This window comes from Nerophis lumbriciformis, linkage group LG15 (genome assembly GCF_033978685.3).
Source record: "Nerophis lumbriciformis linkage group LG15, RoL_Nlum_v2.1, whole genome shotgun sequence".
Taxonomy (NCBI): domain Eukaryota; kingdom Metazoa; phylum Chordata; class Actinopteri; order Syngnathiformes; family Syngnathidae; genus Nerophis; species Nerophis lumbriciformis.
The window spans coordinates 34,125,402-34,150,575 of NC_084562.2; the positions used below are offsets into that span (position 1 = coordinate 34,125,402).

General features: G+C 44.1%; 1 protein-coding gene across 2 annotated transcripts in view; it reads left to right on the forward strand.

Annotated features, from left to right (window-relative positions):
- map1aa (microtubule-associated protein 1Aa) overlaps nt 1-11,388 on the forward strand; it is a 56,332-nt gene extending 44,944 nt beyond the window's left edge. For both annotated transcript variants that reach the window (XM_061975106.1, XM_061975105.1), the window contains exons 3-5: nt 94-6,870; nt 6,954-7,168; nt 7,834-11,388. In XM_061975106.1, the coding sequence (XP_061831090.1) occupies nt 249-6,870; nt 6,954-7,168; nt 7,834-7,989 (6,993 nt within the window). In that variant the 5' untranslated portion in view covers nt 94-248 and the 3' untranslated portion in view covers nt 7,990-11,388. The remainder of the gene's footprint in view (nt 1-93; nt 6,871-6,953; nt 7,169-7,833) is intronic.
- The last annotated feature ends 13,786 nt before the right edge of the window (nt 11,389-25,174 follow it).

Here is a 25,174-nt window from a genome sequence, read left to right on the forward strand (position 1 = left end):
CTTCATTTTATTTGAAGTCATAGGGAATATATTTACTTTTGATGTGACTTTCGATTTAGGATTAATTGTTCTCCTTTCCTCGTGTGTTTCTAGGTGATTGAAGTCCTTTCTTTTACAGAGGAGCCACCAAGGCTTACGGTTTCCTGTCAAGGAGAGGGGGTTGGAGCTCTCTTGGCCAAAGCCAGTACCAGCATCTGTTCCAAAATATTCTGAAATATCGTTTTAACCCTGAACCTCACCATCCCAACATGGAGGGAGTTACAGAGTCTGAGACAGTAGATGGATCATCTCCCTTTGATCTCTTAGAACCCCCGACTTCTGGAGGATTTCTGAAATTGTCCAAACCCTGCTGCTACATCTTTCCCGGAGGAAGAGGAGACTCTGCATTGTTTGCCATCAATGGATTTAACATTTTAGTAGATGGGGGATCTGACAGAAAGTCTTGCTTCTGGAAACTGGTTCGCCACCTTGACAGGATTGACTCTATTCTGCTCACCCACATTGGGGCAGACAACCTTCCTGGAATTAATGGCTTGTTCCAAAGAAAAATTGCAGAGCAAGAAGAGGAACAAAACCAAGGATCTGGTTCAAGTAGCAATGGCGAGTCGATAAAGAACCTGATTTCCCCTGAACTTGGGATTGTATTTTTGAACGTCCCAGACAAACTTCGGATGCCAGAGTCCACTCTAAAAGTGAAACGGAGCATCGAGGAAGCATCTCTAACACTGCAATACCTCAATAAGCTTGGAATAACACCAGAGCCTCTTCACAGGGCAGTGAGCAACACTATTGAACCCATCACACTCTTTCACAAACTTGGTGTTGGAAAGTTAGACATGTATGTGCTAAACCCTGTAAAAGAGAGCAAAGAGATGCAATTTCTAATGCAAAAATGGGCTGGTAACAGCAAAGCCAAGACAGGGATTCTAATGTCTAATGGAAAGGAAGGAGAAATATCTGTTCCCTATTTAACATCAGTTACTGCTCTTATTGTTTGGATTCCTCATCGTCCCACAGAAAGAATAGTTAGGGTGCTCTTCCCAGGGAATGCACCACAGAATAAAATCTTTGAGGGCCTTGAGAAACTGAAACACCTAGACTTCCTGCGATACCCAGTGGCAACTCAAAAAGACCTAACATCCGGTGCACCACTGCCAATCATCAAACAGACCAAAATTAGATCAAGAGCTGACAGCAAAGAGAGTCTGAAATTATCACCAAAACCAAACTCCAAAACAGCCAAGAAAGAAATAGTTGGCCAAGAGGAAGAGCCTAAGAGTGAGAAGACCAAAGATAATAAACTGGAGAAAAAAATCAAAAGTGAAAGTTTGAAGGCCTCCAAACAGCAGAAAAATAGCGAGGTGGCCCCCATAACAGGCAAGTTAGAGAAGAAGAAAATATTAAAGGAGAAAAGCAGCAAAACTGACAAAGTGTCTCGTATGGATGAAAAGAAAGACAAGGAAAAGAAAGAAATTAAGAGAGAAAAAGCAAAAACAGATGAAAATATAACAAAAGAAGAGAAGAAAGACAACAAAAAGAAGGACCCAAGTAAGCCAGAATTGAGAAAAATGACTAAACCAGACTTGAAGCCACTCACCCCTGAAGTGAGAAAAACTTTGAGAAAGACTCAGGCAAAGGCCAAGACTGAAAAAAATGTAACAGTTAAAGAGGATGTAAATGGTAAAAAGCCACTCCCCAAGCACCTCCAGGAAGAAGCTGCAGCAGCGGCTCATGCTGAAAGATCCACTGCGTCTTCCCCCGAGGACCTTACTGAGGACTTTGAGGCCCTTAAAAGAGAAGAGTTGTCCAAACCCAAGACAGAAGCTACTGAGGTGTCAGTTCACAAGCATACTAATGTGTCTACCTCATTTCCCCTAAATGAGAACATTACGCCAGCTACTGAGACAAAGACAGTCTCGTCCACATTTTCGGCCAAACCAGAGGAAGACAACACCACAGACAAAATAACCTCAGAACAGATAAAAGGAAATGATTCATGCAGTGATAAACTTGAAGACAGCACGATAACTTTGAAGACATTTGAGGATTATGACACATATTCTGCAAAAGATGATCTAAAATTCATATCAAAGAAGAGTGATAGCTCAGAAGAGGAAGATGATGTAATTGAAAAAGCAGAGCTTGAAGGAACAGAAGATGATGAGGTTATTAAGTGTAAAACACAGGAGATGAAAAAAGAAAAAACTGGAAAAGATTTTGATACTCAACCAACCGGACAATTTACAATGTCAGCTGCAGCCCTGCCTGGGCGAGGAGTATCGGCATCAGCCTCAGAACAATTCTCCTTTATCCAAGATGAAACCATCCCTGGTTACTCTGAGACCGAGCAAACTATCTCTGATGAGGAGATCCATGAGGATACTGAAGAGAAAATCCCACAGTTACGATATAATGTGGGATCTTATGACATCTCAGTCCCAGATTTCCCTGGGACCTTTGACTCAATGCAGGGCATGAAGGAAATAAAGAGCTTGGTTGTGTCAGATGTTGTGGATGTCAGACCCAAAGCCCTCGTGGGAGTTCAGGAGCCTGAGCTTGCTTCCTACCCTGTTATAATTGCTGCTCCTCTTGCAGAGGAGGAGCACATCTCCTCAGCCACATCCATAACAGAATATGACAAAATGTCTTCATTTGCCACATCTGTAGCCGAGGACCAGTCAATAGCTTCTGTTACAGCCCCTCAGACTGAGGAAGTTGGAAAGAACTCCCTCCTCCTTGACACCATCAACAATGTACCCTCACCTGGTACCCAAGGAAAGGACTATCTCCACTCTGCTGGTACCATTTCACCCACCTCCTCTCTGGAGGACGACAAATGTTTTAAGTCTCCTTCCTCTGATGAGTACCAGCCCAACATTCCTGAGATGGAGAATGATGCCAAGGCCCATTCAGTTAATGATGAAGAAGATGACGAGGAAGACGAGGATGAGGATCAGACTCCAAATGTTGACATCCCACTGGGTAAACTCAGACAAGGCTATGAGCATGCTGCATCCTTGATGCTCAAGGAGAACGAGAAATCCCCCTCAGCCGCCATTTCTTCTCCTATTTTCTCAGAAGAGCACAAACCTCCTACACAGGTTGCAGGTGAAAGTCAGTCTCCATTTAGTACTGGGGAATTCAAGATTGGTACTGGAATACAACCTCTATCAACTTCTCTATCCTTCGCCGCTGGACTGGAGTCACACTTTAGGCAAGAAAGTGATGATCGATGTCAAAGTCCAGATGACAGCACCGTGAAACTGGCTTCACCCACACAGTCAGTGCCTACAAGCAGTGGTTACTCTCCTGCAGAGGAAAAATCATTTAAAACAGAAGGCAACAATGAAGCAGTGACTAAATGTGATACGAATAAAGTGGAAAAATCGGTCTCTATTTCTGACAATACATCTTTAACTGGACACTCAGTTGAAAAGGATGCATTTGAGGCATCAGAGGAATCTGAAGAGGACAGTGTGAATGAAGACGACTATTACACCAAAAAAGATCTCCAACCCGCTGTTAAAGCTAAACTTATGGAGGCAAAAGAGGGGTGCTTCCTGGATGACGACTTAACTACTGAGGCAAAGACTGCAAAGACGGACATAGAGCTTCTCTGCTCAGATGGGTCTCTGTCTCCTACTGCTGAAGACAAACCAAAGCCTCAAATCATACACTCAGATGAGGATGAAACAGATAATTTTCCAACTGGAATAGAATCAAGGTTCTCTTCAGCAGAGCTAACCAAAACAGACATTAACAAAGAAAGTGCTGAGGAAACAGATATCCCTCTCACAGGGCATGAGAAAAGTGTTCATTTTGGTCTTTGTGATTTCCCAGAAAAGGAGCACAAAGAGAAAGCCCTTTATATAAGACAAGACACACCTTATGTGCATGGCAAAACATTCTCGTACGGTGACATTTATGATAGCAAACCAAGTTCAGTGGAATCAGATTCATATTGTCACGAGTCCTTAGATAAGGTGGAGACGGACATTTCAAAGGATGATGTTGGTTTTCCTCCATCCCCTCTAACGGCGAGGGACAAAATATCAGAAAAGGAAGAATGTAATGTCTCATACGGAAAATATCCTTCCACTCCAACAAGGTTTGAATCCAAGAGCCAATCAGTTGTTTCTCCATTGGTCAAAGATGGCAAAGATTATGAGACATTTGAATACCCGGGTCAATTTTCCTCAGTGGCAGATGGGCCTAAAGTATTGTCTACTTCTCTATCATCAGACAAAGACCCATTGTCTTTTGCTAGGCAACCAGACAGCCCAAAACCTGCACCATATTCCTCGATGACAGCATCCAATGTCTCCCAAGCTAGTGGTTCTGATAGTGGATCATGTTTGGAGATCGATATGCGAAAACTGACAGCAAGGGATGAGGAAGACTATGATGATGATGAAGTAATTGATGAAGATGATGATGAGGAGAGAGACGAAGAGGATGAGAACATTGATGATGAAAGAGCTATTTGTTCTGACATTGAAAAAGGTCCCAAAGAAAAGTCTGAGAAGGAGATAAAAAGTCCTGTCAGTGAAATATGTGGCTCAAATAAGCCAGAATTTATGGTTTCTATGGCTGGATATGGTTTTAACAGTCAGGGGAAACCAAGTGAGAAAGAAATCGTATTCAGCTCACTCACAAAGGTAGTGGATGAAGATAAGACTGACTCCTCATCCATAAGTCATAAGTCAATTGAGTTAGCAGCTACAGGTTTCTCTGGCTACTCTACAGAGTTAGACTTATATGGGGGTGAGGATAAGGAATCACTTTTATCAAGTCAAACCACAGACAAAGGTAATGAAGATTTCAACTTGAAGTCATCAGAGGGTAGTTTTTACAGCGATAGAGCTGATCAGTACACAAGTACCGCTGCCCCCGGGTACTCTTCATCCTCTGCATATAGCTACTCTTCCTCTACTTCAGGCTCATTCTCTACCAGTCGTCAGCTTGCGGATGAGCTGGAGACACCTGCCTCAGCTGAGCCACTATTTGAATACTCCTCCTTCAAAGAAGAACACTCCCCGATCACTGATTCTCTGTTTTCTACTTTACTTGGCACCAAAGAAAACTATTTGGAAGTGTCTGAGAAAAAGGTCCCTGCTGCAACCACAGCTGAGGATACCTTCAGCTTGTCTCACTTTTCACCCCTCAATCCATTTGAGGATTCTAAACGCTTGGCTTCACATTCATCCACTGCTTCTGCTGAAGACAAAAAAGACCACACAACCGCTTTTGGTAGCGTTTTGGATAAACGCCCTCATTCAGACTGTTTCTATAAGCCTGAGTGGTCTGAAGCGTTTGCGCTGGAGTCTGCAAAAGGCTTTGACCAATCATTAACCTTGCACGCTCAAGAGGCAGCACTCTCAATTAATAAAGAGGCAGCCAGCGCTGCACTGTTTGGTGTCACTTCTTCACCAAGGCCAGATATTGAAGGCAAGCACTACTTTGAAGAGACTGACAGCAGTGAAGAGGATGAGGATGTTTACATGAGGGGGAAGTCTAAAATATCACCCTCCAGTGGTGTCACAGGTACCTTGTTGTTCTCTGAGAAGCCAGATGCTTCATTTGGAGGTGAAAAGACGAGCAATGTTCACCCAGATGTTCTTGGTTCATACATGTCCTCACCACTTGAGGCCAGCAAGCCGGACCCAACCAAAGGCCTCGCAGAGGTCAGTACAAGTTCTACCCTCCTTGCTGGAGCAGCAGCCAATGATGCGATTTCAGGCACAGCTAAAATGGAGTCCAGAGAAAGTGCAGGAGGCTACAAGAGCTCCTACGAGTGGGAAATGCCCAAGCCTCAGATAGGAAGGATGCCTGGAGACTCCCCTCCCCATTATCGTCATGATGATGAGTTTGAGGAGGAGTGTGAAATGGAGCCTGAGCATCCTGCCCGCCCGCTTTCTCTCTCTTCAACTAATAAGCCTTTCCACTCTCCCTTTTACTTTGAGGAGTGTAGCCAACAAGAACTGGAGGAGGATGATGATGACAGTGACCAGGAGCTTGCTGATAAAGCAGCCATAGGAGCAGCCTCCACCTCTGCCGGCAACACATCTCCCGGATATTCATCCTGTGAGTACAGGCAGCGTAAAACAGACCTCTCCCCTTCCTTTATCAACCCGTGCATGAAGCAGCTATGTAGTGATGACGACGATGAGGATCAAGGACAAAGAAGTGACCAGTCACAGGAAGGCGATGAACATGATATGTCTGTTAAGAGAAGGGCTAAGCAGCCCCACCATCAGCAATCCCACAGCAGCTCTGTCCATCAAGCAAGTGGCACGTCTGCAGGGTTAGGTCTAGCAACAGAGGACACACCACCTACTTCTATTAGTGAGTCTTTTGCCTCTCAGTCAGACTCTGAAGTGCATCAAGGCACGGAAGAGTATCCTTCTGTCACTGCCGAAGGCAACATGGACTCAGATGAGGACGCAGACTATATGCCCGTCGACAAGATAGCTGCCATAGGTGAAGGCAGCCACCACTCTTCCTCCTGGAAAAGCCAGGACCCAGTTCCCACACCTCAAAAGGACGCTTACCCTCACCCCCCTCGACCAGATGTTTGTATGGTGGATCCTGATTCTTTGGATAATGGCTCAGTTAAGAAAGAGCTTAAAGCTAAAGGCTTGAAGAAAGCTTCGGGGAAAACCAAAGCATCACCATCCAGGCGCAAGAGGTCCCCCATGCCTGTCAAACAGACATCATCTCCTCGCAGTGCGTCACTGAAGAAGAAAGAAGCAGACAAGAGCTCACGAATGTCTCGGCTGTCAGACGGACAAGGCTCAAAGGACGATGACCTCTCACGGTCAAGCTACAACCCTGGAAAGGGGCTGACCAACATTAACAAGAATAGTTCAGGCAAGTCAATCACTGCAGTGGTAAAATATAAATTTTGATGTTTGTTATATTTATTTGACAAATGTTTCTGACTGACCTACCAGGTTCTCAAAAGGCTGGTTCTACAGCTCCTATCTATGTGGACATGGCCTACATTCCCAACCACTGCAACGCCAAGAATGTGGATAAAGAGTTTTTTAAACGCATTCGCTCTGCGTATTATGTGGTCAGTGGTAATGATGCTGCCAGTGGTGAACCAAGCCGTGGAGTTCTTGATGCACTGTTGGATGGCAAAGCTCAATGGGGGTCAAATCTTCAGGTAACTTTTTAGCTCTGCATATGATTGTATAACCTTTGTTATGATTGACTGGTGACCCTTTCAGACTCAAGACTTAATATTTTACGGTATTATAAGGCAACCCATTTTTTATGACCAAGTGTAACAAAGAAAATACACCAACATTCAGAGACTATTTGCGCTCATTGCTTTCCTTCTTGGTATTTTGCTCACACATGCTTAAACGCTGCATTAGCAAAGTGCAAAAATATCTGTTTTTAGAGTGGTTATCACACCTGCTGATGATAAAGTATTGATGTGCGTTTGCTCATTACCAGCACCCGGCTGCTCAGTATTTTTTTTGCTTCCTTTGGAAAGCGTTCACATTAATGCTCCTAGATTTTCAACAAATCCAGTTGTGGCTCGCTAATGGACTCAATTTCACAATTGTCTGTGGATGTTACTTTCTTTCAGCTTCATATAAAATGCTGAAAGTTGTCTTTCGGCTGTTCCCATCAAGGGTCGCCACAATGAGTCAACTGCATGATTTGTTTGGCTTGGTTTTTAAGTCAGACGCAACCCTACCACTTACCTACCAGTGCTTGGGACCAGTCGACTGGGAATAAAACCTGAGTTGTGTATCATTACACCTCTAATGCATCAAATGTAAAAAAATCTGCATTTTTTGTTATTATTTTCCCCTACAGGTGACGCTGATTCCAACTCATGACACAGAAGTGACTCGTGAGTGGTACCAGCAGACACACGAGCGGCAGCAGGAGCTCAACATCATGGTGCTAGCATCAAGCAGCACTGTCGTCATGCAGGATGAATCTTTTCCTGCCTGCAAAATCGAGTTTTAAGAATGTAGTATTTTGCTGCGTCTCCCTACTGTAGATCTGTTTAAACTACTCTCAACCCCCTTAGAATGTGGGTTCTTTTTGTCCCTTCTTATTGATAACAGTTGTTTTTTTTAATCTAAATTTGTATGAACTTCTTAGTTTGTTGTAGCTACAACATATTTGTTCTCCACTCCATTAGAGTCCCGCAAAAGACACATCTTTGTCTTTAAACTTGTTTTTAAAGCCTGTGAGGAAATGGAATTCTACGAGACCATTGTTTAGATTAAGGCTGTGTCTCAAATGGAATACTTCTGTCAGTACACTTCAATAAGTAAACTGCGTACTTAGTTCCTAAGTGCACGCATTTTCCAATCCCCAAATATTGCGTACTCACCGGAAATGATGGTTGGAATATTTACCAGCAACCCTCCACTGCCACGGGTTGCTACCCAGCCATTTCTCAAGTTAGCCGCCGCCCTTGTGCTACACAGCCACTATGGCGACTATTGCAGCTGAATACTGAAGGTGGAAGCGAATACATAGACGAGAAATATGTACTCAATTGTCACATTTGTTCTTTTTAGTTACAATTTTTACCTTTATTATGCCTCTCATGCGTAGGGCAGATTCTTCTGATGGCAGAGTGTCAAAGAAAAGGAAAATTAAGTGCATTTAGACAGTCAAATGCTCATAAAGGAGAGATATGTCTAGCAACAATTGTTGCTACTTTGACTAAGCTGCTCAAAAGCCGCTACCATCATCAAGGATAGAGATGGTATCTTTTTATTACTTTATTGTCATATGTTCTGTGTACAGTTTGAGTAACTTAGGTGTTCATTTAAGTCATAGGATGGGAACTTGCTCATAGGCCGAGGACCTCCTGCACTGACAGTGCACTTCATTTTGTTGCACTTCTCTATGTGAATGCACTCAAAATAGTAAGTGTACTGTAAGTGTGCCAACTGAGACTCAGCCAAGCAAAATAGGCAGTTTCTGCAATAACAAAAAAAAGGGTCAGAAATCGCTCAACCCGTACCTGGCAAAGACCATATTTGTGCACCTTAAGGTCAGATGGAGTCATTATCCTCTTCAGTATCTCTTTGTTTTGCAGTACAACTATATGTAAGCTAGAAAATGATGCTAGTTATCAGTTTCTTCTCCTCCAGTTATTTCCTGCGTGCCTCAAACTGACATAGTAACATAGAAAGTATTCAAGTAGAACCCACAATGTCCTGTCAATGTCTTTCAAATATATCTATATATAGCATAGAGAATATCTTATTCCAAGATTTATAATGTTGTGCAATATTTCTATGATGAAAATCACCTTGTTGCAGTTACAACTTCTGTGGATTTGACCTTTCATTGCTCAGTGTTAAAGCTCCCCTTAACCCCTGCCATGTGTGTCCAGTTGTTGCAGAGAACCTTCTTTGTCTTCATAAAGAACATGACTGTGCATTTGAAGGAAGGAAATGCTGCATTTTTAGGATCTTCAATCAACGACAAATGTGCGACAAGAGAAACATGAATTGCAAAAGGAGAGCGTGTGTCTGCGTCGGCCCGCGTGGTTAGCGGTCGAGGTGAGACCTTTAGTGCCTTTTTGTCCTGATGTGTTGGAAGATGATATGATTGGCAACGAATATCAAGGGTGTCCAAAGCTTTTTTTTTACCAAGGAGCTCTATTGTACAGTTTGTGTAAAGACCTTTTAAAGCCGCCAAATTCTTAGTAGAACGTAGTTGCATTTGTGTTGCTATGGTAACTGCTACACAATTGTTGCATTGATACATACACATTAGAGATGCGCGGATAGGCAATTTATTTCATCCGCAACCGCGGCAGAAAGTCGTCAACCATCCGCCATCCACCCGATGTAACGTTTGATCAGAACTGCATCCGCCCGCCATCCGCCCGTTGTTATATATCTAATATTAATAAAAAAAAAAAAAAAAGGGTGAAAACTACGCGAATTGCACCTTGTGCAGACAAGATTTTTCGATCGGACACGGAGGAATTAGTGATGTAAAAGACCACGTTGGGACAAAAAAACACAAGTCTAATGCCGTTGCTAGCGATACAAGTGGAAAACTTTCAACGTTTTTCCTCGCCCAAACAGATTCTTTGGATGTGATAAATGCCGAAGTTTTATTTACGGAGGCAATAATTGAGCATGGACTTCCAATCGCACTGGCTGATCACATGGGACAGTTAATAATGTAATGCAACCTTTAAAAATCATTACACGGTGATCGCGATCCCAAAAATAAACTTTTCTTGCATGATAATGTCCAGAAAAATTCGCTTTATATTACTATAGAGTCCTTTTAACGAATGAGTTTGATGGTTTATTACAAACCTTAAATGAAAGAAGTCCTTAATTGTTCTCCTGCAGCATGGCCTTGCTTTGTGTTTGGTGCGCCATCCTGTCGGCTGTATTTCACAGCACGACACACTGTTAAAAGTGTTTATACTATTTATACTTTCAATTAACAAATTGAAGTCTTGTGAAAGGTTGACAGGATAACTGGCATTAACTGTCAAAATAATTTCAAACTATTGAAGTTAGCTTACAGAATAAACATGTCAATCAACCCATATGATTTTTGCTGTAATATTTTTGTTTTGAAAAGTCACTGTGACTGATAGAAAAGTGATGGTTTTAGCAACATTTTAACCTGTCTGAATGCTAATAATCATTTTGCGAGCAAGCAGGTAAGCTGCGCGGGCGGAGCGCGCGGAGTGACCCATGTTACGAGCCCCCGGCCACGGGGGTGGCGGGCAGGTAAGCTGTTTACCTGCTGCGCGTGACGCCGGCCGCGGCGAAAGCGGACGAGGCGGGGTGTCGGTGCGGTGGGCGCGGTAGTGACCCTGGACGTGCGTCGGGCCCTTCTCGCGGATCGCCTCAGCTACGGCTCCCGGTGGGGCCCTCTCGGGGGAAGGAGCCTCGGTCCCGGACCCCGGCGAGGCGTCCCTCCGCTCCGTAAAAGTGTCCATCTCTTTTTTTTTTTTTCTTCTGTTGTGGCATATGCAGCAGGTGCCTGCTCGTTTTTCGTATGTGGGTAACAACATTTAACTATGTATATATATTTCCCAATTGGTTTAACTGCCACCCGCAAAAAAAAAAAAAAAAAAAAAAAAAATCTAATTAATCCGCCCGACCCGACCCGCGAGCGGATAAAATCTTATTTTTTTAAATTTCATCCGCCCGATCCGCGGATAATCCGCGGACTCCGCGGTTGTATCCGCAAACCGCGCATCTCTAATACACATGCTATTACGGGCGATTTACATTCCTAAGATTCAACTATTTTGATCCGTGCTCGGCAAGTTGACCTTCCGGAAAATAGGTATTGATCCAACATTGTTTCAAAAGGAAATACTAATTTTATGGATACTACAAAAAAGAAAACTTTAGATTCAATGATACTCAAGTCTGTCTGCCTGACGCCATCAGTAATCAAAACAAAAATGGTGTACACCTACGATGGCCGAGAAAAGTCACAACAAATGCAAACGCCACAAGACAATGTTATAAAGCCGCGACACATCTGTACGCCACAAAGGACGTGATAGACACAACGGAAGTGACAGCGTAGTAAGTTTTGCCGAATGACCAAGCCAAGACAGAAGGTTAAAAACTGTAATGATCACAGTATATTAATATTATTGAAAGAGTGATTTATGACTGAAAACGTAGTCACACTTCGCTTACTTTTCCAACTTTGTTCATTACACCGTAGTCAACTTGCGGTGAGTCGCCGAAACTTGTCCGTTGTCCCTTATGTTGAGTCTTAATATTGTCATGTTTTTTGCCTTGCAGTTGTTGTGTTCTGGCATCTGTATTGTGGCTTTTGCAATCATGCTATAGCTGAAAGTCATAGTGTTGTGGCTTCAATGTGTTGTGCTGTGGCGGTTGCATTTGTTGCGACTTTTTTCGGCCACCGTAGCTGTTTATTAAAATGAGAGTAGTAGCGCGTTAAACCACTGCTCATTTAACCTGAAAATATTTGGTTGCACTTCATTTCTTAGGTAAACCTACTGCTAATTCAACCAGAAGCACTTTATTTTTTTATATTAATATTGTATATTTTGATGTTGGAAAAACAACAGCAAAAGTAGCATGTAAATCTACTGTTAACATCTTGGTTACTGTACTGTTGAATATTGAAAATGAGAACAGAAAAGTGTTTCCCCTTGTTAATTCAACATGAGTGTTGTTAGCACTTTATTTAAATAAGATGTGAATGCATTGGCTATTAATTGTTTACTTGCTTGTTTGTATCCATAATTCAATTATACCTCATTTCCGTAGGCAAAATAACAGGAATATAGAAAACTTCACTTGCAGTGTCCAGTATTTATTTCACAGTCACACTGCTTGAATTTTCTTTGCTAAGACGTTACTGAATTGATACACAGCTAAATCATGACCAAAACAGTTGTAGGAAAACATCAGACCATTCACACCACAAGCACTTAAATGAGGCAAAGTCGAAAATAACCAAGCAGTCGGAGACCAGAATATGTCATGAATAATTTCATAAAATAAAATACTAATGTGACACAACAGTTTTAAAAACAACACTTAGGCTCTGTTCACACTGCAGGTCAATTCCATATGTGACCTGTCTGTGAGAACACTACAATTCCGACATTTTCAAATCCGACCAGAGCCTCTTTAATAATATGCATGCAATGTGACGTCATTGAAAGGCGACAAACATCAAAATTCCTCGCCAGTCGTAAAAAGAAATGGTGGAAAAAGAAGCAGAAAACAGTCAAAATGAAGATGTTTTGGAACTCAGCTTAAAATCCCACCACTCCTGGTCCCGAGTCCTTGCCAACATGCTCAGATCAGAAATCATTTGGTTAGTAAATGTTGACACCGGTTGCACAAAATCCTTGAAATCACATATGTGCCAGAATATAGACCTACCGTATTTTCCGCACTATAAGGCGCACCGGATTATTAGCCGCACCTTCAATGAATGGCATATTTCATAACTTTGTCCACCAATAAGCCGCCCCGGACTATAAGCCGCGCCTACGCTGCGCTAAAGGGAATGTCAAAAAAACAGTCAGATAGGTCAGTCAAACTTTAATAATATATTAAAAACCAGCATTCTAACAACTCTGTTCACTCCCAAAATGTACGCAAATGTGCAATCACAAACATAGTAAAATTCAAAATAGTGCAGAGCAATAGCAACATAATGTTGCTCGAACGTTAATGTCACAACACACAAAATAAACATACTTTCTGAAGTTATTCTTCATTCGTAAATCCTTCGTCTTCGGTATCCGAAGTGAAAAGTTGGGCAAATTTACGATCCACTGGCAGATGTTGGCGTCGTCTGGCGCTGCCTCCTCGTCTTAGTGAAGGTGTGTTCGCCTTCTGTCATCCATTGTTCCCACGCAGTTAGCAGTCTAGCTTCGAATGCCCTGTTGACACCAATATTTAGCGGCTGGAGGTCTTTTGTCAATCCACCCGGAATGACGGCGAGTATTGAATTAAGCGCGTAAGCGTGTCTCTCAATGTGCTGTTATGAGCTAGCAAATATAACAACTACACTACCCAGCATGCAACGATAGTTACGAGCATGCGCGGTAGCCCTGAGAAGCGTTGTATGCTGGCAGTTAGAATGTGGTTATGAGCACGCTGTGAGTAAACGTTGAGAACTCAGTTAACACGCCTCGTCTGCATTATTTATAATTAGACAGACAACACACTTAATAGGAGCCATTTTGGGGTCTTTACATAAACACACAAATGGAAATGAAACGTCACACATCCCAGCATGCACCGCGCGCTTCTTCTACGGGGAAAAAAGATGGCGGCTGTTTACCGTAGTTGCGAGACCTAAACTTTATGAAAATGAATCTTAATATTTATCCATATATAAAGCGCACCGGGTTATAAGGCGCACTGTCAGCTTTTGAGAAAATTTGTGGTTTTTAGGTGCGCCTTATAGTGCGGAAAATACGCTCAAATGTGGGCCATGTTTACTTCATATTGATCACATTTTACTTTGTTTTGGAAAGGACTACATAACCATCAAATTTGACAAAACATCCTAGTTGTGCAGTGTGAACGTACTTGTTTACATCATACAGTCCTGTGGTAGCTTGGCAGTATGGACACAAGACACAATGATTGGACATACAGTATTAGAAGGTTGGGGAACTGGACCAGACAACTTTATGGACATGCTGGTTAATCAGCAAAGATACTGTATGTGCATTTCCACATCTCGTGTAAATAGTCACATCTGGGTTTTTTTGAGAGCAAGCCCAGAGTTTAAGAAGATGCTTAAACCGATCCGATGAAGGGCAATACATGCTAAGCTTGCTTCTCTGTTATGATCCATTTATTTTATTTTTTAGAATATGCCGAAGGTCAAGAAAAAAAAAACTTTGGACACCCCTGACGTACACTACGACGTGATACTGTGAACCCAGCAGGCACAAGACATTGATACAATGTTGATTATACATACATGTTCTTTAAAACTGACTTTAAAAATACTTTGCAAAATAGTTGTATTTGTAAATTGAGACAACGTTGGTGTCTAATGCTGGATCCATGTTGTCGGTTGGGAAATGACCAAATTTCAATGGTCAGAACCCAACATTGATTAAACGTTGTCAAAAAGCTTGTTGTTCCAACTTTATGTTTGAGTTGCTCAACGTTAGGACTTCATTCAATACGTTCTCAACGTTGTTTTAATGTCTTGTGAGTGCTGGGAAAGAGGCTTCGACCACGTTGATCTCAACGTTTTTATTTTTGTCCCTAAGGTCAATCTTTAAATCATCGACTCATTGATTTTCTGCCTGCAAAAGAAGCACAATTATAATTTCTTTTAATTTGTTTTGTAACTGTTCAAATGTGATTTTAAGTGAGATTGAAGATGTTTGGAGCAGCTGTGTTTTAGACAGGGCAGCAGGGTTCAACACGGTTAGCACATCTGCCTCACAGCCCCAAGGTTCTGTTTTCGAATCTTGGCTCTGCCTTCTCTGCGTGACTCGGTGTGCCCTGTGATTGACAAGTCCAGGGTGTAACCCGCCTATCACCCCTCTGGTGTAGGCTCCAGCTCACCCATAACCCTAAACAGGATACGCAGTCGAAAATTAATATTTAGTAGTTCTGTCAAAAAAATCTGATTAATCATGTTTTAGAATTTTGATTACCGTATTTTTCGGAGTACAAGTCGCCCCGGAGTATAAGTCACACAGGCCGAAAATGCATAATAAAGAAGGAAAAAAACATATATGAGTCGCACTGGAGTGTAAGTCGCATTTTTTGGGGAAATTTATTTGATAAAACCCAACACCAAGAATAGACATTTAAAAGGCAATTTAAAATAAATAAAGAATAGTGAACAACAGGCTGAATAAGTGTACGTTATATGAGGCATAAATAACCAACTGGTATGTTAACGTAACATATTATGGTAAGAGTCATTCAAATAACTATAACATATAGAACATGCTATACGTTTACCAAACAATCTGTCACTCCACAGACCACATTTATAAATGATAAATGGGTTGTACCGTATTTTCCGCACTATAAGCCGCACCGGGTTATTAGCCGCACCTTCAATGAATGGCATATTTCAAAACTTTGTCCACCTATAAGCCGCCCCGGGTTATAAGCCGCGCCTACGCTGCGCTAAAGGGAATGTCAAAAAAACAGTCAGATAGGTCAGTCAAACTTTAATAATATATTACAAACCAGCGTTCTAACAACTCTGTTCACCCCCAAAATGTAATGTGCAAATGTGCAATCACAAAAATAGTAACACTCAAATTAGTGCAGAGCAATCGCAACATTAATAACTCAACGTTGCTCGAACGTTAATGTCACACAACACACAAAATAAACATTTAAAGCCCACTTTCTGAAGTTATTCCTCATCCATAAATCCCTCGAATTCTTCTTCAGTGTCTGAATTAAAAAGTTGGGCGAAAACGGCATCCAAAATGGCCGGCTCCGTCTCGTCGAAGTCATCAGAGTCAATGTTGCTGTTGTTTTTCCAGCAGTTCCATGAATCCTGCCTTCCGGAAAGCTCGGACCACAGTTGAGACCGATATATCCGCTCAGGCATTTACAATCCACTGGCAGATGTTGGCGTATGTCGTCCGGCGCTGTCTCCCTGTCTTAGTAGCGCAGGTCATCTTGTTGCTTCCTCTACCTACGCACCATTGATTCATTTATGTTCAATTCTCTCGCTGCTGCTCTATTTCCGTGTTCTACTGCGTGACTTATTGCCTTGAGTTTGAATTCTGCGTTGTACGCGTGTCTCTTAATAGGAGCCATTTTGTGGTCTTTACAGACGTAAACACACAAATGAAATGAAACGTAATATCCGCGCGCTTCTTCTTCTACGGGGGCGGGTGGTTGCTTACAGTAGAAGAAGAAGCGCTTCCTCTTCTATGGGGGCGGGTGCTTACCTTGGTGGTTGCTTACCGTAGAAGAAGAAGCGCTTCCTCTTCTACGGGGAAAAAAGATGGCGGCTGTTTACCGGAGTTGCGAGACCTAAACTTTATGAAAATGAATATTAATATTAATCCATATATAAGGCGCACCGGGTTATAAGCCGCACTGTCAGCTTTTGAGAAAATTTGTGGTTTTTAGGCGCGGCTTATAGTGCGGAAAATACGGTACTTGTATAGCGCTTTTCTACCTTCAAGGTACTCAAAGCGCTTTGACACTACTTCCACATTTACCCATTCACACACTGATGGAGGGAGCTGCCATGCAAGGCGCTAACCAGCACCCATCAGGAGCAAGGGTGAAGTGTCTTGCTCAGGACACAACGGACATGACGAGGTTGGTACTAGGTGGGGATTGAACCAGGGACCCTCGGGTCGCGCACGGCCATTCTTCCACTGCGCCACGCCGTCCCCACATTTAGCGGATATACTCTGCCAGCGATGTTTGTCGTCCACTGCTTGTTGACTATGAGCTTTGTAGCGTTCTTGCTCGCTGTTTGCTTTAAGATTTTAAACTTCTTTACGTCGACTATAAGATCGTTCATTGTTCGCGACATATGCTAAATACTTTGATTTGATCTATCCATATAAAATCCCGTCTGGGTGTATTTTGAAGTGAAATTTGTCAGAGTCTCCTCACTCATTCATCTTTGCACCGACGTATGCATTAACAACCCTCGCCACCTCTTTGGCAACCACCCGCGGTTCAGGTAAAGGAGCATGTACGGTCAAGATAAATTGCGTGAATAATCAACATTTTTACATGAATAATGCGATTTTGTGATTAATTATGTTCTTTGTCAGCCCTTAATTAAAACATTTTTTTAATATACAGTACATTCGATAAGTATTCACTTTTCCAACATTTTGTTATCTTACAGCCTTATTAATCCAACATGGAATAAATCAATTTTTGTCGTCAACACTCTACAGACAATACCCCATAATGACAATGTAATTGTTTTATTTTTATTGCAAATGTATTAAGAATATACAAAAATCACATTTACAAAATTATTCCCAGCCTTTGCTCAATACTTTGGTGATGCACCTTTAGCAGCAATTACAGCCTCAAGTCTTTTTGAATACGATGGCACAAGCTTGGCACACCTATCTTTGGGCAGTTTCGCCTATTCCTTTTTGCAGGTTGGATGAGAAGTTTTCATCAAGAATGTCCTCTGTACATTCACCTTGCTCTCCTTCTTTAAAAAAAATAAAATTAAATATATATATATATATATGTCTTAATAAGGTTATCCAAAAAATAGTGCTCGATACCGTAGTAGAGCGCAATATATGTATGTGTGGGAAAAAAATCACAAGACTATTTCATCTCTACAGGCCTGTTTCATGAGGGGGGGTACCCTCAATCATCAGGAGATTTTAATGGGAGCATTCGCATACCATGGTTTATATAGGGCACAGAGTGGGTGGGTACAGGCTGGCCTAGGGGCGTGGTGATTGGCTCATGTGTTACCTAGGAGGTGTTTCCGTCTATGGCGGCATGTTGTTACAATTTCGCTGCGCTTGTTGAGGGATGACAGGTCTGGACGGTAAATAATAAACAGTTTCTCTTTCAAGCATAGGTTGCATCTTTATTGTAAGGTGTGCTGGATGCAAGAATTTGCCATGTTATTGAATATTCAACATTATTGTCTTTGAGGTCCCAAATGTGTTTGCTGAGTTCTGTGGTATTTCGCAGGTTTTTGTTCCTGAAAGAAGCCTTGTGATTGTTCCATCTGGTTTTGAATTCCCCCTCGGTTAATCCTACATATGTGTCGGATGTGTTAATGTCCTTGCGTATTACCTTAGATTGGTAGACAAATCATCTCAAACCACAACAAAACAATTGCAAATGAGCCGTCGACCCCCAGACAGAGCGACTCCAAAACCAACAAAGGATGTAACTGTCGAAAGAAACCTGATTGCCCTCTCAACGGGGGGTGCTTACAAACATCAGTTGTCTACCAATCTAAGGTAATACGCAAGGACATTAACACATCCGACACATATGTAGGATTAACCGAGGGGGAATTCAAAACCAGATGGAACAATCACAAGGCTTCTTTCAGGAACAAAAACCTGCGAAATACCACAGAACTCAGCAAACACATTTGGGACCTCAAAGACAATAATGTTGAATATTCAATAACATGGCAAATTCTTGCATCCAGCACACCTTACAATAGTGGTAATAAAAGATGCAACCTATGCTTGAAAGAGAAACTGTTTATTATTTACCGTCCAGACCTATCATCCCTCAACAAGCGCAGCGAAATTGTAACAACATGCCGCCATAGACGGAAACACCTCCTAGGTAACACATGAGCCAATCACCACGCCCCTAGGCCAGCCTGTACCCACCCACTCTGTGCCCTATATAAACCATGGTATGCGAATGCTCCCATTAAAATCTCCTGATGATTGAGGGTACCCCCCCTCATGAAACAGGCCTGTAGAGATGAAATAGTCTTGTGATTTTTTTCCCACACATACATATATATATATATATATATATATTAGAGATGCGCAGATAGGCAATTATTTCATCCGCAACCGCATCAGAAAGTCGTCAACCATCCGCCATCCACCCGATGTAACATTTGATCAGAACCGCATCCGCCCGCACCCGCCCGCACCCGCCCGTTGTTATATATCTAATATAGACGATGCAAGGCATTAGTGAGGTTATAAAGCTTTTGCCTGTTAAAGAAAGGAGACTGATCCAATGCACAGCAGACATTCGCGTGCCACGTTGTCACGACCCAGACGCACACCAGTGCGCAATCAAATGGGAGCCGCGCTGAGCGCAAATCCAAGCGCGTCTCGCTGCCGGCGACGGCCGCGTATGAGCCCGACGCTCCAGCGCCATCCATTTTCAGGGCTAGTTGATTCGGCAGGTGGGTTGTTACACACTCCTTAGCGGGTTCCGACTTCCATGGCCACCGTCCAGCTGCTGTCTATATCAACCAGGGTGAGCCCCACCCCTTTCGTGAGCGCACTGCGCACGGAGTGACCCCTGTTACGCGCCCCCGGCAATGGGGTGGCGGGCAGGTAAGCTGCGCGGGCGGAGCGCGCGGAGTGACCCCTGTTACGAGCCCCCGGCCACGGGGGTGACGGGAAGGTAAGCTGCTTACCTGCTGCGCGTGACGCCGGCCGCGGCGAAGGCGGACGAGGCGGGGTGTCGGTGCGGTGGGCGCGGTGGTGACCCTGGACGTGCGTCGGGCCCTTCTCGCGGATCGCCTCAGCTACGGCTCCCGGTGGGGCCCTCTCGGGGGAAGGGGCCTCGGTCCCGGACCCCGGCGAGGCGTCCCTTCTCCGCTCCGTAAAAGTGTCCATCTCTTCTTTTTTTTTTCCTTCTGTTGTGGCATATGCTGCAGGTGCCTGCTCGTTTTTCGTATGTGGGTAACAACATTTAACTATGTATATATATTTCCGAATTGGTTTATCTGCCACCCGCCTGAATCTATTTAAAATCAATTTTTTTTTTATTTCAACCACCCGACCCGACCCGACCCGCGGATAAAATCTAATTTTTTTAAATTTTATCCGCCCGATCCGCGGATAATCCGCAGACTCCGCGGTTGTGCCCGCAAACCGCGCATCTCTAATATATATATATATATGTATGGCGGCACTCTCCATAGTGAGTAACATAACAAGCGTGAAGAACATGCCAACTCCACAAGGAGATGTTGAGCCAGACTCGAACCCAGAACCGAGTACAGACCCGCACTTCTTTTCTTCTATTTGAAATGTTCTTTTCCACAATGATGTTGATGTCCCAAAGTGAACATCCAAAAAAAGAAGGGGACCAAGAACTATCAGGAGTGTTATGATGTCATAGGTTCCCTACAGCCGTGCATGAGAGGCAGCAGCTCGACTTCATTAGAATGTGATGATGCAGATTACCTTTATGTTCTCTGCGGAGGACTCCTTATCTCCCGGTTGCCTTGGTTACTGCACGTCGTATGGCTGACATCTCAAAGGCGAATAAATCGGGTGTGCCCATGAAACCATACGGTTCAACAAAAAGCCACTTTGCGGCCCAGCAATGTACACCATTCCTAAAGATGACGTATACATGATGCAACCTGCTCATAACAATATTTGTAACACAAAGACTGTCTGCCATTCACCAATTTGCTGTCCATTGTGGTAAAACTCTCATCTGACTGCATTTTAAAGAGTGGATGATTTCCATTGAGAAATGCTTGAACAAGCACAACTACTACATTCTGTTTTCTCTCATATTAGAGGGCGGGATTTAACATTAGATTTAACATGAGGAAGCTGAGAAGGTTGATGTGACATGACAGTGTGTGTGTGTGTGTGTGTGTGTGTGCTGCAAAGAAGGCCTTGTGGTCGGTCCTTCCCCTTGTTTTGAGTGCAATATTCTCTTGAAGCGCATACAAGTGAACATAAAGAAGATGGTTATTGTTTGAAAGGGGAAGTGTGGTGAAGACCAATAAAACATTTACTGAAGAAAAGGCTCTTCTTTTTTTTTCACAGTGGCACCCGTTTATTTTGACACACCCTTCGACCCAGCGGTTGTCGACATAACCGAAATCGAACGTTTTTCCAACTTGGGCTCTTTAGCGCCGCCCCAGTGGCTCTCTGGAGCTTTTTAAAAAATGTATGAAAATGTAAAAAGATGATGGGAAAAATGTTGTTTGTTTGTTTTAATATGGTTTCTGTAGAAGGACAAACATGACACAAACCTTCCTAATTGTTAGAAATCCCACTGTTTATATTGAACATGCTTCACTGATGAGAGTACTTGGCGAGTGCCGTTTTGTCCTACTAATTTCGGCGGTCCTTCAACTCACCGTAGTTTGTTTACATGCACAACTTTCTCCGGCGCTGCCACAGAAAGACATGTTTTATGCCACTCCTTCTTTGTCTCATTTTGTCCACCAAACTTGTTGTGGACATGCACAAAGGTGAGCTTTGTTGATGTTATTGACATGTTGGGAGTGCTAATCAAATCAAATCAAATCAAATCAACTTTATTTATAGAGCACATTTAAAATTTACCACAGAGGTAGCCAAAGTGCTGTACAATGAGCAGGTTAAAAGATAAAACGAGTACCGAGCAAACACAACACAACGCAACACAAACAGAACACGATAAAAAATAAATAATTAAAATAGAATGAATAAAAACAGGATCACAGCAGGTGTATTATGGGGCGCCATTGCAGGATGGATATCACTCAGTGTTAAAAGCCATGGAATAAAAGTATGTTTTTAAGAGAGATTTAAAAACAGGAAGAGAGGAGGCTTGTCTAACACTCAGGGGTAGGTCGTTCCAGAGCTTGGGAGCAGCAACGGCGAAAGCTCTGTCACCTCTAAGCTTCAGCCTTGTGTCAGGGACCGACCGTCAACAGCAGCTGATCGGCTGATCTTAAGGATCGGGTGGGGCAGTAAGGCTGAAGGAGGTCGGAGAGATAGGTTGGCGCGAGGTTGTTTAGACATTTAAAAACAAATAAAAGGAGTTTAAAATGTATTCGGTAACGCACAGGGAGCCAGTGAAGGGACGCTAAAATAGGGGTGATGTGCTCACGTCTGCGGGTCTGTGTTAGCAGACGAGCAGCAGAGTTCTGCACGAGCTGCAGGCGGGCGAGGGAGGCCTGGCTAATGCCAACATACAGGGCATTACAATAATCAAGACGAGTCGAGATAAAAGCGTGGATTAATTTCTCAAGATCATGTCTTGATAGAAGCGGTTTCACTTTCGCTATTTGGCGTAATTGATAAAAGCTTTTTTGAACGACGCTGCTGATTTGTTTTTCGAATTTAAAATCTGAGTCAAACTTTACCCCCAGGTTTGTGACAGAGTCGCTGAGATACGGGGTCAGAGTGCCGAGGTCAACGTTGGGGGAGGGAGAGCGACTTGGACCGAACAACATAACTTCTGTTTTATCTTCATTTAGGCTCAGGAAGTTAGCTGAAAGCCAGACTTTGATGTCGTGCAGGCAGTCAATAAGACGTTGAACCGTGTTATTTTGTGCCAGGGGAAAATAAATCTGGCAATCATCGGCATAAAAATGAAATGCAATACTGTACTTCCTAAAAATAGAACCAAAGGGGAGAGGGTAAAGCGCAAATAAAATTGGGGCAAGGATTGAGCCCTGGGGGACCCCATGTGGTAAAGGAGCTGTGGACGACATAAAACTGTCTACTTTTACACAAAAATCAGGCATATTTGGTCAGTGCATGACTGCACGCTAATCGATGCTAACATGCTATATAGGCTAGCTGTATGTACATATTGCATCATTATGCCTTGTGTGGCGGTATATTTCAGCTCATTTAATTTCCTTTACTTATGTCCTCTCCTCTGTGTATTTAATTTATATTTGCATGTCTCATGAGACATTATCTGTATGTAATATTGGCTGCATTTCTGATAATAGTTTGTGTGCCGGTATAAACCACCGCAAACGTTACCCAGCTTGCAAAGATTGTAATAAAACCATTAGATTCTAGTGACTAGAAAAAGGCTGATTGATTGATTGATTGAAACTTTTATTAGTAGATCGCACAGACAGTCTGTCGTTTCCTTTAACTTGAACACACACATCTATACCTTTGGCCATTCTAAGCCGGTCATTTCCAGGAGTTATCTCACCCTTTGAGAAGCCTCTGTTTTTACTAATGTTGTAAAAATGTGTAGAATAAATATTACATTTCAACATTTCTGTCAACGAAGATTTGTGTCAGCCTGCGACACATAGTCATTTTGATAGTAGGCTAATATAGCTAATAGAGACACTTACATCATGTGTTGCCTGTGAGGAACTCGCATGGCTGCCGTTTGTGTGTCCCCAAGATGCAAGAACCAGGATGAGGATGAGCAGGTAAGATGATTTTAATAATAAAACAACAGAGAAATGTAGCAGTCTTGCATACAACAGTTCCTAACATAGTCTATCGTCGAGCACTGAGGAGTGCTCGAGTGAAAACATAAATAGACATGTGCTGATTGGCAGCAGGTGTGGACCGGCTGCCAATCAACGGCAGGTGAGGAGAAAACAGTGCTCAGCGGAACCAACAGGAAATATAACAAAATAAGAGCACTGACAGGAAGTAAATACAAAAACATGGAAACAAACCGAAATGAAGTGACAGATCGTCACAGGACCCCCCCCCCTCAAGGAACAGATTCCAGATGTTCCCTGGAAACAAGAACGGAAATAAGTCAAAAAATTACGGGAGGGAGGAGGGAGGACATGGCGGAGGGTCGCCAGGCCAAGTGTCCCCGCAGCCAGCGAGGGAGAGTCAGGTGGCGGCGACGCGTTGAACGCCGCTGCCACTGGCGAGGCGGGCGACCACGGAACGGCCACATTAGTGGCCGACAAGGAGGAGGTCGCGCAGCTGGCGGCGACGAGGATGACAGCGTCGTCGGTGGATCCTCTGCCGACGATGAAGATGGCGGCACTGTGCAGAGTCCCGCCGGTGACGCGGAAGACCTCCGCGCCGTGCGAAGGCGTGCAAGAGATGATGTCATCGTGGGCGGAGTCGTCGACAATGATGACACTGAAGATGGCGGCGCCATGCGAAAGCCCGCCGGAGATGTGGTCGTGGGTGGATCCGCTGCCGACCAGGAAGATGGCGGTGTCGTGCGGAGTCCCACCGGTGACGCGGAAGATGTCCGCGCAGTGCGAAGGCGCGCCAGAGAAGATGAAGGTGGCGGCGCCGTGGAAAGAGACGATGATGTCTCCGTGATAGGAGACGATGGCGGGGATGACAGCGGCGTGTGCTTGGCTGCACTGCTGCTGGTAGTAGCCCCCCCTCCACTAGGCGGATGCCAGACGCCGTCCACCACTGGGAGAAGGAGTTCTGGGTCTTTTATGTCCCCCGGTGCGAAAACCAGGGACGGGCGGAAGGGGGCCAGGAGGAGGGATAAAGATACGTCCCTCGCCGAGTCCCAGCAGGAGGCCAGGAAGGACATCACGTTGGGCTCCATGGAGCCTTCGCCGGACTGGCAGGATGAGCGGGAGATGGAAGGGATAGCAGCCGTGGTGCAGCTGCTGGAAGCTGCCTTGGAGCAGGAACGGGTGATGGGCACTCAGCCGGTGTTGGTCGTCGTGGCGCCGCGACCGGCGTGCGACGCGGGGCTGCGACTGGCGTGCGACGCGGTGTGGGAACCGGTGGTCGACGCGCTGGCACAGGCAATTGCCGTGGAGCCGGGACAGGATGCACAGCAGGCGACGGGGAAGATGGCGGCCGTGGCCGCGCCGGTCGGAGATCCGGAACCGGCGGCCGAGCCGGGAAGAGCGAAGGCGGCGGTGGCCTAGCCGGTCGGAGAGCCGGAGCCGGCGGCCGAGCCGGGAGGTGCGAAGGCGGCGGTGGCCTCGCCGGTCGGAGAGCCGGAACTGGCGGTCGAGGCGGAGAGGGAAGGTCCGAGCCTGCTGTGGGCTGGGACCGCACAAACCTGGCTTTTAAGTCCTCCAAAAATTGTGCGGTCCAGAAGGTTGGCTGTACATCGCTGACAGGGGTTCTCGCGAGGACACAATCTTCTGGCTCGACGATACTGTGAGGAACTCGCATGGCTGCCGTTTGTCTGTCCCCAAGATGCAAGAACCAGGATGAGGATGAGCAGGTAAGATGATTTTAATAATAAAACAACAGAGAAATGTAGCAGTCTTGCATACAACAGTTCCTAACATAGTCTATCGTCGAGCACTGAGGAGTGCTCGAGTGAAA